Source organism: Ipomoea nil, unplaced genomic scaffold (genome assembly GCF_001879475.1).
Source record: "Ipomoea nil cultivar Tokyo-kokei standard unplaced genomic scaffold, Asagao_1.1 scaffold3170, whole genome shotgun sequence".
Lineage (NCBI taxonomy): Eukaryota > Viridiplantae > Streptophyta > Magnoliopsida > Solanales > Convolvulaceae > Ipomoea > Ipomoea nil.
In genome coordinates, this window is record NW_017619598.1 from 2,494,852 (window position 1) to 2,511,604 (window position 16,753).

At 38.8% G+C, this 16,753-nt stretch overlaps 1 protein-coding gene across 1 annotated transcript; it reads left to right on the plus strand.

Annotated features, from left to right (window-relative positions):
* The first annotated feature begins 13,848 nt into the window (after nt 1-13,848).
* LOC109167881 lies at nt 13,849-16,091 on the plus strand. The gene is made up of 2 exons (XM_019316951.1): nt 13,849-14,727; nt 15,798-16,091. Exons 1-2 carry the CDS (start codon nt 13,849-13,851, stop codon nt 16,089-16,091), a joined length of 1,173 nt encoding a protein of 390 aa, XP_019172496.1.
* The last annotated feature ends 662 nt before the right edge of the window (nt 16,092-16,753 follow it).

A 16,753-nucleotide genomic window follows, 5' to 3' on the forward strand; every position in this document is an offset into this window, starting at 1 on the left:
ACTGTAAGCACCAAATTAAAAAAAAAAAATCATTCTGACCACCTTTGTGGTCGGAAAACTGGAACCAACAAATAAAAAAAAGGCAAAAGTGTCAAATCGCATCACGAACCAAATGCGATTCTTCATCCTGCACCCTGCACTTTCATTACTGCCTATTCGATGCACAAACCGTCTATTTTTTTCCAATTAGTCATTTTTACAGGTTGAATGCAAGTTGTAGGTAATGCATTGCTGATGTGGAAGTGTTATGCTATTGACGTGTTTTATTTTGTAGAGTTGGCAGCCGATTCAGCAGTTCTCTAAATTTAACCCAAATTGAAACCTAAATCCCTAACCCTAATCTGAAATCTACGACGCAAGGAGAGTTGTGAAACCATTCAATCTTCCGTTCTACTACACAAACCAAAAATCCCTAAGCCTGACGACACGAAGACGACATCCCACACATCGCAACTACCATTGGACGACGAAGGAAAAGTTTCTGGAATTCGAAGGCAATATTTGCGAAGGAAGAAAGGCAATATTTGCGAAGGAAGACTAAGGTAATTCGAAGTAGCTGTATATGTAGAACAATGTACACTGTTATAATGTTTTCTTATGCGAATATGCTCTGAATTTGCTTTGATTGGGGTTTAATATGCTTTGAATGCGGTGTGGTCCATGTTGTTGTTGGCTTTGCTTTAATTCATCATTATTTTTGATGTAGTGGGGTCCATGAATACTGCATTTTTGTATGTATATGCTTTGGTAAAGTGTGGCGTTGCATTTGTTTACTCCTTTTCGATAAAGTGGCAGGACAGTGTTGGCAGCTGCATTACTTTACTCTTATTTATCACAGTTGAAAGGCATTTGTTAAAAGCTTTTGTCTATTTAAAGTGTGGCAATGCTTTTATGTTAAATGTGCATTGCATTTGTGTTGTCAGGATGAATGAAACTGTGGAATTAATTATACATCATGGTGGGAATTTCGTGCAAAAGCCTAGGTTGAAATATTTGAATGGGGAGACAGAGGTAGTAAGGGTGGACCCTGATGTTATATGCTATCCACACTTAGTCAAGTATATAACAAACCAATGATATGGGAAAATAACATCTCTGACCTATAAGTTGACCAAGGAACCCTTTACAGCTTTAAAACTATTAAATAATGATGCTACTAGTATATACACTTAGCTAAGATTGCTGTTGAAAATAAAAGGGTTGAGATATATGTGGAGCATGGGGTTGATGAGCCTGAAGTACTTGGTTTATGTTTACCTGGGACTGGAGTTCAACCTGAGGCAGAGTAAGGAGCTGAGGAAGGGGGGGCTACATATGAAGTTGAGGGTGAATTAGGAGCTGAGGAAGGGGAGGCTACAGTTGAGCCAGAGTTAGGGGGTGGGGCTGCATCTGAAGGTGAGGAAGGGCTTCTAGTGCTGAAAGAGGAAGATGAAGGGCTTCTAGTGCTGAAAGAGGAAGAGGAAGGGCTTCTAGTGTTGAAAGAGGAAGAGGAAGGCCTACTAGTGCTCAAAGAGGAAGAGGGAGGGCTGCTCAAACTGATGGTGTTGGACTGTTATCTCAACAAAGTAGTCTTGGAATCTCAGGTAATTACATTAAACTAACTGTGTTCGTAGGGTTTATCTAATGTTGATCATAGAAACTGTATTTGATTATGATATTAATATTTTGTTTATATTTGTAGATTGCAAAAATCAGTGAAGAGTTGCAGGTGTGGTCAAAGTGTATTTTGGCAACAATTGAAAGGGTTTATCTTTTGTTTTGGTGGAAGTGTATTTTGGCAGTTTAATTAACAATGAATGGCAGTTTAGGCAGATTTGGTGAATGTATTTTGGCTACTCTTTAAGCAGATTTGGTGAATGTATTTTGGCTACTGTTTAAGCAGATTTGGTGAATGTATTTTGGCTACTTTTTAGGCATTTTGACTACTGACAATGTCCATTTGGTATATTATGGTGAATGTATTTTGGCTACTCATTTTAGCAATTTTAAAGACTTTTATGTATTTTGGCAGTGCATGGAAATTTATGTTTGTGAATTGCATTTGTGTATTTTGGCAGTTTACTAGACAGTGAATGGAAACATTTGTGTTGTTTGGCAGTTTACTTACTCACTTTTGGCAGTACACAAATTTCTCCGTACTTAGCCAAATTCAAACAATTAACTTAGCCATACTTAGCCATTTTTGGCAGTAAACAAATGTAGCCATACTTAGCCAAATTTAAACAGTTAAGGCTTCACTGGAAACTGCTGGCAAATTTTCATTACAACAACCACAATTACAACCACAATTCTCACTACAATCTCGCTACACGAATACTTTTTAACTTAACATTCTTGCTACAAGAACAACAATTACAACTAAGAGAAGTATCCTTAACAATTCGTTTTCTTTTTTCAGAGCACTATATTCTTTTACAATTAGTTCTCTCAACCCTTCTAGTTCACCCCTCATAGACACCACCAACTTCTTTAGTTGTTCATGGTCACCTTCGCCCCTCCTTGCACTGTCGTCCTTCCAACGGAAGAAGCCACAACCATTTCCATCCTATACAAACAATACAATTTTAATAAATCCAAAGCTAAAAATTTTAAGCCAAACAAATTAAATTACAATTACCTTAAATCCAAAGAAAATTGAATCCAAAACCCTAACAATTGCTGGAATCATTATTATAGCATATAGATACAAATTGGAAAGGAGCAGGAATATAGAGAAAATTTTTCCCAAAATTAACAAAAAAAAAAACCAAAACGCTAACAATTGCTTATCCTACGAAGAAACCAAAAAAACCCTAAACCCAAAATTCATTCAAATAGGGGCTTTCAATCCACACGTACAATAAACACCCGAAGAATTGCTTTCCCGAATCTCTACTCGTGCAAATAGGGGCTTTCAATCCACACGTACAATAAACACTAGGCTCGTACTCCATGTTAACTCTCACTCGCGATGAATTGGAGGAAGATGACATCTTCGCCGGACACCTCTAGTTCGTCGAAGGAGATCGCTGTGGTTGATTAAGCCGTCTAAAAACACTGACCAGTGGTTGTGCGAAAGGGAGAAGACGAGAATGAGGCATAAATTCTACAACTTCGCCTAAAATGCTAAACATAGCCTCCACGTCGGATTAAGACCTGCTCCATGTCATCAAGTTTACAGGGAAACCTGTAAAAATGACTAATTGGAAAAAAATAGACGATTTGTGCATCGAATAGGCAGTAATAAAAGTGCAGGGTGCGGGATGAAGAATCGCAATTGGTTCGTGGTGCGATTTGACACTTTTGCCAAAAAAAAAATCATTTCAGTACAGAGAGAATCCCTTTGTAGTGAAGATATATATATATATATATATATATATATATATATATATTGTTGCAAGTTGGTAATATATTTACTAAAAAAACATATACACATTTCATACACTTGAAGAGAATTTATTCATGAATATACAATTAAAAATTTAAAACAAGTCAAAGTGTAGAAAAAATTGTTTTCAGTGGAAGACCAATAAAGACCTTGGAGAGCTGCAGGAAAGGTGTCACAGGCAACTAAAGCATAGACGATAAGAGCATTCATTCCCATCTGTTGAACTATAATCATTGGTTTTCTCAAACAAATTACGTCAACCTGCAACATATAGTTAACTTTTTCTTTATTAACCTATTTCAACACAAACCATTCAGGATGCATTGGCCTAACTATTATTTTCCTTAATTTCAAGCTTGGATGAAAGGAATGACTTAAAATTAAGTGTACACTCACAATGTAATATATGATGGTAAAAGCAATGGCTGAAGCTCCAACGGTGGTGAACATATAGCTCAATGTATAGAGTGGTTTAAAGAGAGGAACCCCTGAAAGAACAAAACCTCAGGTATTGTTTTATTACAAAATTTTAATTCATAGATATGAATGGATGTCAAATAATACAAGCAACATTACCTACAACCACCAGCACAAGTCCAACAATCAGTAGTGGGAAGGAGAATATGGACCAAGATATTATCCTTTGCTTGTGACCGTACATCAAAAGAACAGATACATGGGATAAAAAAGATGAAGAACAGATACTACAATGTAATAGAGTCACTAGCATTCAAAAAGATGAAGAAAATAATGATATGATTAAATTTAAGTTTTCAAATCAGCCAAATAGCAGCAGAGTGCCTCTTACCTTGACCTCAAGAAATGTGCCCATAATGTAATCCAACAAGGCATGTTACGGCAACCATTAAAGAACTGAAAATTTTCAATTAAAACGAAGAAGAGGAAAACATTTGGATTAAGAAGGGAGAAAAGGGAAAAATGACCACTCAAAATTGAACTACCAACTTGCAACAATATAAACTCTCCAACCTAATTGATAATGATAGATGACGATGTGAAGCTTCACCAATCAGTTTTTTATGCAAAGATATAATATTCGTCCCAACTTAGTTCTCCCAACAACTCACATGATCCATAAGCAATTTCTTGGGCAATGAAATCTTCAAATTTTGAATCTGTCAAGCTATTGTGTTTCTTAAAGTATGAATCTGCAATATATTTTTTTATGAGAAGGAGCCAGGTTGAATGGAGACAAATAAATGGAAAATCATTAAAATGAATTGAAGGCTGCACTGATAGAGTTTGGAATCCAAGTGATCAAGAATTGATTAAATCTTGATATCAAAAAAATTGAGTCCAATTTTTCCGAACTACATTAAGAACTAAACTACATGGCAATTCATCACAATATCAGTAGTATATATAAAATATGGATAACAATTAGAATCAAAGAAAGGTCGGCCTCCTTCACCAACCTGGAAGGCCGAGCATCGTTCACCTCTGGCTTCCTCCAAGTCTTCTCTGTCTTTTCCTCAGGAGAGCGAGAATGGCCATTGTTGGCTTGCAATTTCCAGCCCTTCTTTCTGAATGAAGAACTATCAACAATGTAAATCATGGTGGCCTGAGAAAGAAAGCCTTACAAGAGACTGGAAATCAAAGTAAAGCACTATAAAGAAATTAACAATATAAAAAGGAATTGATTAAACCAGGAAGTGTACAATCTAAGAAAGAAAGCCTCACCGTCATTTCGCTCGATCTCCTCTATTCCCTTACTTAATAACTACTTTGAGAACCCCCTATATGGAAAAATACTCACCGTTATTTCAGTCTGATGATGCATAAATTGCTTTGTTTGGTCAATTGGTTACTGTGTAGAGAGACGAAGTATCATCTGTATGTGCATCAGGCCATCTCTTGGCATTAAGATCCATCACTAAGCCAGGTTCCAGATTTGTGTATCTACATGGAATGGGCACGGTCTTATTTTTCATAGCAAGAATGGGGAGATGGTATTTACTAGTAAACTCTCTGTGTCGTGGTCGGTTGAAATCGGAAAAAAAAAAAAAAAGAAAGATTATAAGTGAAATAATCAATGATAGAAAGGTAAATCATGTGGCTTTCATACCATTGAACCAAAACGAAAAAGGATTTCCAACCACACTTCAAGGGTGGTCGGAATACCGACCACAAAGGTGGTTGGAAACAAGATTAGTTTACATAATTTAAATTGCCAGAAAATATTTCCGACCATCCTCTAGAGGTGGTCGGAAATACATTCTAATTTAAAAAATTAAATTTTGTGAAATGTTTCTGACCACTATGTAAATAGTGGTCAGAAATATCGACCACGTAATAAAAGTGGTCGGAAGTTCTAACCATTGTAACCCCATCGAAAAACTAAAAAAAAGGGTCACTTTTTGCGACCAAAATTTCGGGTGGTTGGAAAATATGTTGGAAAAACGCTGATTTCCAGCAGTGGAAACTTTTAGCCTTCTTGCTCTTTCAACAAGATCTAATGCAAGCTCCAAATCTTCTATTTGTATGAACTTCTAATGATTGTTAGGAAGCAGGTGAGTGGAAAGTATAACCCATGCTTCCATTTTCATGCACTTCCGTGCATTGTGACTTGTGTTCTTCAAATATCTTGACAGTTGATAACCTAGATTTTCATATTCAAACATCAGCCTTATGTGCCTCTTAAGCTGATTTCTGATGAAAGTTTAGCAGTAATCTTTCTTTCCATTGCTAACTATGGGGCTTAATGTTTTAGATTCCTTTTCTGGTTGGTTATAATAGCCTAGAAGGTTAAACTTGTATACTTTAAGTTTTCAATATAAATGCATCTGACAGTACATGGCTACTTTTATGGCATATTAGAAATTTTGATTTGTTTCCTTCATCATCATGAATGCAAATTTTGTTTATGATATAGTTAGGGAATTAGATGCATTATGAACAAGAATGGAGAGCAATGAAATGGAATTATTTTTTATGTTACATAATTACTTCGGAAAATTAATTTTTTTTTTGTCACATAATTACTTTCCGCCGACATAAGGTGGTCAGAAACTGATCCACATAAAGAAGTGGGAATTTCCTACCATCAATATGCCATGCTCCCTTTCTCACCCCGACCAAATTTTCCGATCACTTTGCAATAGTAGGCACTATTTCTGATCACTTCAGGCTGTGGTCAGAAATAGCTATGAAGGATTTTGTGGATACCCCTAGTGGTCGGAACATGGGTTTCCAACCGGAAATGAGCTATTTTCGACGACTTTACTATGGTTGAAAAATCAAACATTTTTAGCAGTGTAACTCTCACGGGTCCATCTTTAATTTGTATAGACCAAAATTAGTACTTAGCTGTTGCTAGGCCTCTTGCAGCTAAATGATGTATCCCAACAGAATTTTATAGGAGCGTTATAGTTAATTGCATTCACTATCAGCAAACCTTATCCAATGGATTTTATCAATGTTGCAAAAAAACGTTAGGCGCCCCCTAGTTGGCAAGGGGGCGCCTAGCGCCTAGGGCGCCTAGGCGTCGATTTTTTTATTTTTTTTATTTTTTTAATTAAAAATTAAAATTATTTAAAATTTAGTAATAAAACATAAGGTTTTCATAGTTATTTCGAAAGTGGTTGTAAAATTGTTCAAAAGGTTGTTTAAACAATCTAAATACTTAAAAAAAACTAAAATTAATAGTTAAAGAAGCATTTTTTTGAGAAATTAGTGGACCAAACCGCCTTTGGCCGTTTGCGGTGGATAGATCTCGAAAAAATACGCGATTTGAAAAAAAATTTCCAAAACGGACGACCGAGTCAAAAGTTATGCCTTCCCGAACTTTTCACAATTTAAAATGCAAAAAAAATAATAATAAAATAAAATTAAACCAGCGGTTCAGCCGGCTAGGCGGCCGCCTAGACCGCCTAGCCGGCCGGCCGCGGAGGAGGCCGATTCCGATCTTCTTCGCGGCGGCGGCCGGGCGCCTAGGCGCGATTTTTGCAACCATGGATTTTATAATTGTGATTCCAATCGATCTTGCTCTTGATCGATAGACCCTAGTAGTATATCTCATCATCAGCAAACCTGACTAACATATCTCAACTTTCTTGGAGTTCAAGTCAACAACAAACCTCTTAATTCGTCTATTAATGTCCTCTAAAAATATGTCTTATCATATATGGCTTTGATAGGAATCATCAGAAGTATTGAATTCAAGACTCGACAGACCTTTATGCAGCAGATCCTAGGTTTACTAATAGACATACTTTCAGTTGAGTTTAAGTACGAGGAATGTTGTTTATCCTTTTCTGTGTTGAGCACATTTTCTAAGGACTCCTAACAACAAGTTATCTTCTAATTAGAAGCAAACATGTTTTTCTAGACCTGCACCAATCAAATACATTCCTTTCACTTAAAACGAAATAGTTTTTATAAAATTATCAATGGCGTCTTGCTGAAAAGGAGGAGACGTCAGCATTTAAACACCTACCAATGGGAATTTATCAAACGTTCAAATTTGAAAGTTCTCAACCCAATATAAAGAAAACTTCCTTTGAAGCGTTGAAGATATTGTGAAAAAAGAGAAAACGAAATGCTATATGAGCAGACTAATTCTTAGTCGAGTACACATCTATTCTAAGTGCTTTAACATTTGAAGAATCTACCTAGATTATGTTCATTTAGTTTTCAAGAATAAATTCCTTGTCCTAAAGAATGGTGAGATTCTCTCAAGGTTACTTATCATCACACGTAGAATCTGTCTATGTCCTTGTGTATGTGGATGATATAATTGTAACCGGCAAACGTGAAAAAAAATTTTGTTCTTTTATTTCTTGTTTAGCTCACAGGTTTTCTTTTAAGGATCTTGGTTCCCTTTCCTTCTTTCTTGGTGTTGAAGTGTCTCCCTTCTTACACAAACTATTTCTTAATCAAAGTACATTTATGACATTCTTTCTCGTGCTGGGATGGTGGGTGATAAACCTGTGGCCACCCCTATGGCTGTTTCTCCAATACTACATCTCACAACCGGTTACACTCTTTCAGACCCGTTTGAGTTTCAGGCACTAGTGGGGAGTTTGCTATTTCTGTCATTGACCAGACTAGATGTCACATTCTTTGTTAAAAAAACTCTCTCAATTTTTGGTAGCACCAATATAGATCACTGCGCAGCGCTGAAACATTTGCTGCGATATCTATGCAGAACTTTGGATCATGGCATAGTATTTTCCTTTCTGCTGATTCTCCAGTGCAACTTCATGCTTACTCAGATGTTGATTGGGCAGGTGACAAGCATGATTACCGTCCCACAGGAGCTTATATTGTTTACTTAGGTTTCGTAATTCTATATCGTGGAGTTCTAAGAAACTGCAGACTGTTGCCCGCTCCTCTACGGAAACTGAATATCGTGCTGTTGCTAGTACTGCTGCGGAACTTGATTGGCTTACTTCTCTCCTAGGCGAGCTTGGTTTTCCTCTCCCAGGGAAATCAGTTATTTATTCTGATAATCTTGGCGCAAGCAGTTTGTGTGCAAACCCAGTCTTTCACTCTCGTATGAAGCATGTTGCTCTTGACTTCCGTTTTATTCATGAGCGAGTACAAAGTGGTGAACTTAGTATTTCTAACATTGCAAGTGATGATCAACTGGCTTGATGCTCTTACGAAGCCTCTACCACGCTGACGCTTTCAACTTTTACTGTCCTAGATTGCCCTCGCCGAACGGATGTCCATCTTGCGGGGGCATGATAATAGATAATATATGTAGTTTGTTGAATTTGTTTCAATTCGTATTTGTTGTTCTGATTACCTTGAGTTTAGTAGGTTGTTAGCTTCATCTTTGTAGTATAAATACATTCATTGAGTAATGCAAATTCATCAATTCTTCACCTATCTACAACTTAGTGGGCATGCAATCCTTGAAGATGTCGGGCAGTGAATTGAAGATCATGTCGCTTAGTAAGGAAGCTAAGGTTGTTTGAAGGACTGCCAACGGAGCTTAATGAGTAAGTAACCTAGTTATTGGGTTGGTTTGCAACTTGGGTGACAAGACTACTTGTTTGTATTAAGTCAGCATTAGACCAATTTTGTTAAGGAGAAGAGTGTAGTAGGGTTTACTCGAACAACTATAAGAATCATTGACTCAATAATGTTTCTCTACTTTTATCTCTTTATTAATTTTTGTTGACAATAATCTTCTCTGATGGACAAGTTTAATAGTTTTAACATTGCAAGCGAGTCTAGAGTGGTGAACTTAGTATTTCTAACATTGCAAGTGATGATCAACTGGTTGATGCTCTTACGAAGCCTCTACCAGCTGACGCTTTCAGCTTTTATTGTCCAAGATTGGCCTCGTCGAACGGCTGTCCATCTTGCGAGGGCATGATAATAGATAATATATGTAGTTTGTTGAATCTGTTTCAATTCGTATTCCTCTTATGGACAATTTTAATAGTCTTCACAAGTGCACAAATCACATAGTGGCACAATGTGCAAAAGCAAGGGTCGATGAGTCCATTAAAAAATAATATAATATTATGCAATTTATAAACTCAAATTATAGGTAGGTTCATTTTAACTATTATTACCAGATTACTCTGTATGGCTTCTAGAGGTAATAATGTATTCTTAATTAGTTGTTCATATGCCTAAAGCATTTATTTAAACATCTAAAAATCCATTAAGCACGGATCGGAAGATCAGAACTACAGAATCCCCAATTTAAAATAATTTGCAAGACAACATAAAGTACTTACCTTTTTATCCTACAAAGCTTCAGAGCATGTAATTAAATGGAATGACATGTACTCAAATAATTTCGTCAAAACTCTTGACTAAGTTACAGTCAAGTTGGCTAGACTATAACATAAATAATCAAGAGAATAAAAAAATTTAGCTGATAAAACACAAGTCTAAAACTATCTTGGTTATTTCATCATATTCAAGACACCAAAGAATTCTTATCGTAATTCTTATTAAGCATATCCTCATGAAAGCGAAAATACTAAAATACAAAAGAAAAATGTGTAAATAATGACAGGAAATGCTAACAATTTACAACCAACGATAGAAGTCCCATGGACAAAGCCTTGAATAGAGTACAAGACCATGTGCCTTTTTAATTATCTTTTGTTCTTCTTCTGAATGCCTTTTTTGAATTTCTGAATGCTGTCTTCTACTTTTTTTTCCACTCTATTTATACTACTCAAACCATCCAACCACCTCCATATTTATCTCCTCAAAGGTTGCCGAGACTAATTATTTAGGCTTCAAAACTTTAATATACATAATTTCAAATTTAAAACCTTAGTTTATCATGAAAATATTTGAAAAGGAAAACCAATTTAAAAATGACCTATTATTATTATTATTATTATTATTATTATTATTATTATTATTATTATTATTATTATTATTATTATTATTATTATTATTATTATTATTACTACTACTACTACGTACTATTACTACTACTACTATTATTATTACCATTGTTATTATTATTATTATTATTATTATTATTATTATTATTATTATTATTATTATTATTATTATTATCAAAGTAAAATCCAATTACCCAACTTCGTTCTTTATTTCCATTATTATTAATCGAATAACATACAAAATATGTGTTATTTATTTATTTCATACCTACAACTTTTTATATAGAAAATAGTAAATTCTAATTTATTATAAATTTAAAATGAATATTAAATTTCAACTAAATAATATATAGATATAATTATCATTCTCACACACTCGCACGATTTGCTACAAAACTATCTTTAAAGGTATGATTAAAGACTTCTGATGTGCGAACACTCAAAAGTATTTTTCAAAAATGTTTAAAGGAACAAGTGTCAAATAGGTCATCGAACTGTACACAATAATACAATTAGTTCATTGAACACTAATGGAAATTATGAAATTTTTGACCACCTGAAAGTGATCTTAAATCAAGTCAAAAGCCTTGTTCCGACCACTTTTAGTATACGAAAAAACCTTTGTTGCTATTTCCGACCACTTTTTGCTTTCAACTTGATTTAAGATCACTTTCAGGTTGTCGAAAATTCAATAATTTCCAGTAGTGGAACCTAAAAAAAATTACAATTTGATTCTAAACTAACTAATTTCATACAATTTATTAGTCCAATTTGAAGGTTTTCCGGTTTTTAGCAGGTCACCCCAAATTTAAAATAGTTATTTAATTTTTTTTTTAATAAAAAAAAATCGTCTCTGCCTGAGAGGAAGAAGTTATCTTTAATTTGTCTCCATGGCCGGAGACGAAAAGACTCTACGTCTCCGACCAGAGACGAAGAAGGTTTCTTCATCTCTTGTGGAGAAGATAAGTTTTTTTTTTAAAAAAAAAAATAAAATTAAATAATTGTTTCAAATAATAATTTTTACAATATTACATTAAGAATGGTGAAAATGCTCTCTGATTCGTCGGAAAAACAACTTCTGACCGGAAACTCAACGGAGGAAGAGGACCTTCTCCAACGAAGCACAAAGAAGACGAAAAGAACCACTGGTGATAGAGATGGTGATCCAATAGAGATGGAAGCAGATAAGGATCAATTGGAGCTTTCAGATCAATTGCGGTTGATGGTGACCGATTGATCACATAACAGGCGGTCTTTACTGCTTCAGCCCAAAATGAATTTGCCAAATTTGTAGTCCTCAACATTGCTCTTGTTCTTTCCAACAAGGTTCTATTCATCCGCTCTGCCACTCCATTTTGTTGTGGAGTATACGCCACTGTGAACTGTCGTTTGATACCTTCTTGCAAACAGAACTTACCAAATTCATCACTAGTATATTCTCCTCCATTGTCCGACCTCAAACACTTGATCCGTTTCTCGGATTCAAGTTCCACACGTGCTTTGAAGAATTTGAAAACTTCAAATACATCCGCCTTCTGTTTGATTGGATACACCCAACATCTCCTCGAGTAGTCGTCGATGAAGGATACAAAATATTTTGCACCTCTCAGGGATATAACTGGTGCTTGCCAAACATCGGAGTGGATCAGCTCCAAGATAGCCTTGCTCCTTGCTTTAGAGCTCTCGAACTTCAATCTATGTTGCTTACTTGTAACACAATGCTCACAAAAGGGTAATGATACCTTTGTTAGCCCCGGAAGAAGATGTTGATCAGCAAGAATCTTTAGACCTCGTTCCGACATGTGGCCAAGTTTCTGATGCAACATCATCGTTGATTCCTCTATAAGATTGTCTGCTGCAACGGCTGCTTCTCCTTGTAGTTGTGTTTCTCCTTTAAGCATGTATAGATTGACTGCTATCTTCTCAGCTTTCATCACAACAAGCGCGCCCTTGATTACTTTGATGATCCCATCCTGAATGTGAATTTTACATTCACGGCTATCTAATTGTCCAAGAGACAATAGATTTTTCTTCAGGCCCTTCACGTGTCGTACCTATTGGATAGTGCGAACCGTACCATCAAACAGTTTTAGTTTGATAGTACCTAAGCCAGCAATCTCTAAGGCATGGTCGTCTCCCATGAACACAGATCCTCCAGAGACAGGTTCATATTCATGAAACCATTCTTTCCGTGAGGTCATATGCCATGTTGCTCCCGAGTCCATTAGCCAGACATCATCTAGACTTTTCCTGCCTTCAACAATCGTTGCTGCTTCACCACATAAAACTTCGCATTCATCCGATGTACTCACAACACATCCCTGAGCATTTGATGTCTCAGGATTTTTGCCTTTGGTCTCATCCTTCTTGAGTTGCCAACACTCATTCTTGTAGTGCCCCTTTTTGCCACAGTGAAAACACTTACATTCTTCTTACCCCTTGACTTTGATCTACCTCGGTTGTGACTCCCACTGGAGCCAGGCACCGTTGATCTTCCTCTCGTCACTGTCAACGCCTGGAATTGCTGTGAAATTCCAACTTTGTCGTCTTTGTTTTTGCGCCTGTTAGACTATGGTTTTAATATATTATTTGTTATGTAGCTTATAATATATAGTTGTGTATTTCTGTTAGAGATCTAGTCTTATGCCTTTTAGATAGTTCTCTCTCCTGAGAGTATATGTGTAATCTGAATTCAGTTACTGAATGATTAATCCTTTCCACACCTCATCTGGTATCAGTTAGCCAATAGGATCCTGTGACTCAATTTTTTTGTTTTCTCTCTCCTCTCTTTTTCGAAAATGTCACAGAGCTCGGAGCGTACACTCACCACCACCACCGTATCTTCCCCAAACACCAACCCCAATTCCCTCCCAAGTGCACATCATTTTGTGTCACTCAAACTTTCGCACCGGAATTACCTTTATTGGAGAACCCAGATTATTCCTTTTTTTGCGTGGACAAAGACTGTTGGGATTCATCGATGGATCTCGACCGTGCCCGTCGCCCGTGCTTGAGGTTTCCGCCGGCGACTCTTCGGATGGCACTCCCACCACCGTCATTAACCCGACCCATGAGGCTTGGATAGAACAAGATGCCTCCATCTTGTCTTTACTGATTTCTTCAATTTCAGAAGAAGTCATGTACCTCACGCTTGGACAGACCACATCGCGTGAGGTGTGGCTTGCGGCGAAAACAGCCCTGGGGTCATCATCGCAGGTGAGATGTCTCAATCTCATGGGGCAGTTCCAGTCCTTGCGGCAAGGTGACGCCTCCACGCAAGAGTACCTTGGCCGGGCACAACATTTGGTAGAAGATCTTGCGCTGGCTGGACGGACAATGACATTATCGGAGCAGAATTTATATGTTTTCCGGGGGTTGCGAACGGAATTCCGGTCCATGGCAGCCTCCCTGGCGGTCTCCGGTACACCGGTGACGATCCCGCAGTTAGCCGACTATTTACAGGCGCAACAGTTCATCCATGAGGATGACTTTCCAGTTCAACAATTGGGAATGGCGAGTGGACAGCAGTCGGCTCTGTATGCTGGCCGCGGCAGGTGGCAGAACGGCGACGGTTCTCAGCGCGGTGGCCAGTCGCGTGGAGGAGATGGCCAATCCCGTGGCGGCGGGAACCGGCGCGACGGTCGTGGCCGTGGAAATCAGCGAGGTGGTGGAGTCCGCTGTCAGATCTGCCGATCTCAGGGACACTCTGCGGCTTTCTGTTATAAGCGTTATTCCGAGCCACCACCCTCCCAGGCTCACGTAGCAGTCGCCGGTGATGGAAGCGTCCCGGCGGTGACATCCTGGCTGCCGGACACGGGAGCGTCTGCCCACGCCACTCCTGATTTCGGCGCTCTCGGGCAGTCCACAGAGTATCACGGAGACGAGGTTCTAAGAGTGGGAAATGACTCAGGTTTGGTGATCTCGCGTGTTGGTCATGCAGCTATTCCTTCCGTTTCCAAATCCTTAAAACTGTGTAATATTTTACATGTCCCTGAACTCTCTGTTTCATTATTATCGGTCAATCGTTTCACAAAAGATAACAATTGTTTTTTCGAATTTCATCCTAATTTTTTTGTTGTGAAGGATTGCACCACGCAGGCAGTACTTCTTAAGGGACCAAGTTTCGGGGGCTTATACTCGCTATCAATTCCGAAGTCACATTACGCGTTCGTCTCGGCTCGTGCCTCTTCCCTGGTCTGGCACCAGCGTCTCGGTCACCCACATGGTCAAGCCTTGCAGCGTATCTTGAAAAATTGTCCCGTTGAGTCAAATAAAAGTGTAATGCCCGCATTATGTAATCCGTGTCAATTAGGAAAATCGTCCCGCTTTCCTTTAGATAGGGTTATTAAATCAAGTAATAATGTACTCGATCTCATTTACACTGATATTTGGGGTCCTTCGCCGGTCCTTTCGGCGGATGGCTCGCGTTACTTTGTATTGTTCGTAGACGATAATACTCGCTTTTGTTGGTATTATCCTCTGCGACTCAAAACAGATATTTATAAAATTTTTGAGCTTTTCCGGACGATGGTAGAACGGACGTTTTCACGTTCTATCAAGTCCATCCAGTCTGATTTTGGGGGGGGGGGGGGGGGGGGGGATATCAAAAGTTACACAAAGTCTTTTCATCCTTAGGAATTATGCACAGGCAATCATGTGCCTATACGCACGAACAAAACGGGCGTGTAGAACGCCGGCATCGGCATATTGTCGAGACCGGCTTGGCATTGATAGCACAAGCGTCTATCCCGTTCCGTTATTGGGATCACGCATTTGAAACTGCCACATTTCTTATCAATCGTCTTCCGTCAGCCTCACTCCAGTTTGATACACCCCACTATCGCCTTTATCACGAACCACCTAATTACACGTGGCTTCGTGTGTTTGGCTGTCTATGCTTCCCTTATCTACGCCCGTATAACCGACATAAAGTCGAGTACCGGTCAAGCCCGTGTGTCTTCTTAGGTTACCCTCCATCTTTTAGGGGTTACCGCTGCATGAGTCTACACACCAGGAAAACCTATATCTGCCGCCACGTCCGCTTTGATGAAACTAACTTTCCTTTTGCAACAGTTGGTTCTTTTCAGGCAAATGGCGTTCCATCCGAGCCCAATGCACCATGGGCCTCCAGTCCCGTTGCTCATTACGGTGGCGAGACTGCCCCGGCTCTTCCACCGCCTAACCCTATAGGTGAATCTCAGCCTGAGCCCCAAGCTCGTGCTCGGACCCGGCATCGAGCTAAAGATAGGCCACAAGAGCGGGCTCATGTAATGCGTCTACGCCACCAGACTCGGGGAGCCGCAGAGGAGTTTCATGCTCTCACTGCGTCAATTCCTGATCCTACTTACTACTCGCAGGCAGTTGGGCATTCCCATTGGTGAGATGCAATGGATCAAGAGTTTAATGCGTTAATACATAACTGTACATGGCAGCTGGTTCCTGCCACATCAGACATGAACATAGTAGGGTGCAAGTGGGTTTTTCGCACCAAACGGAAAGCTGATGGTACTATCGAGCGCTATAAGGCTTGCTTAGTGGCCAAAGGTTTCAATCAGGTCGCAGGGGAGGACTTTTTTGAGACATTCAGTCCAGTGGTCAAACCCACCACAGTCCGGATTTTATTATCTCTAGCCGTGTCACGCGGGTGGACTCTGCAGCAATTAGATGTCCACAACGCCTTTCTTAACGGCCGTCTGTCCGAGGCTGTATATATGCGGCAACCTCCAGGGTATGAGGACCCTGATCACCCAACTCATGTTTGTCACTTACAGCGTTCTCTGTATGGGTTGAAACAGGCGCCACGGGCCTGGTTCAAACATCTACACGATTTTTTGCTCCACACAGGTTTTGTAGCTTCGAAGACCGATGTCTCCCTATTTCACTACTTGGAGGGAGACTCGAGGGTATTCCTTCTTATCTATGTCGATGACATCATCATGCTAGGGGATGATGCTGTCCTTATTGATCGTTTGTTGAGCAAGCTGGCTACAGCCTTCAAAATTAGAGATCTTGGTACGCCAACGTTCTTTTTGGGTATAGAGAC

What these genes read in the sequence shown, in the direction of transcription:
- LOC109167881 (XM_019316951.1), top strand. Translation starts at nt 13,849, where the DNA reads ATGTACCTCACGCTTGGACAGACCACATCGCGTGAGGTGTGGCTTGCG. An exon ending in TCTCTGTTTCATTATTATCG is followed by an intron (nt 14,728 to 15,797) that starts GTCAATCGTTTC and finishes GGTTCTTTTCAG; the next exon opens with GCAAATGGCGTTCCATCCGA.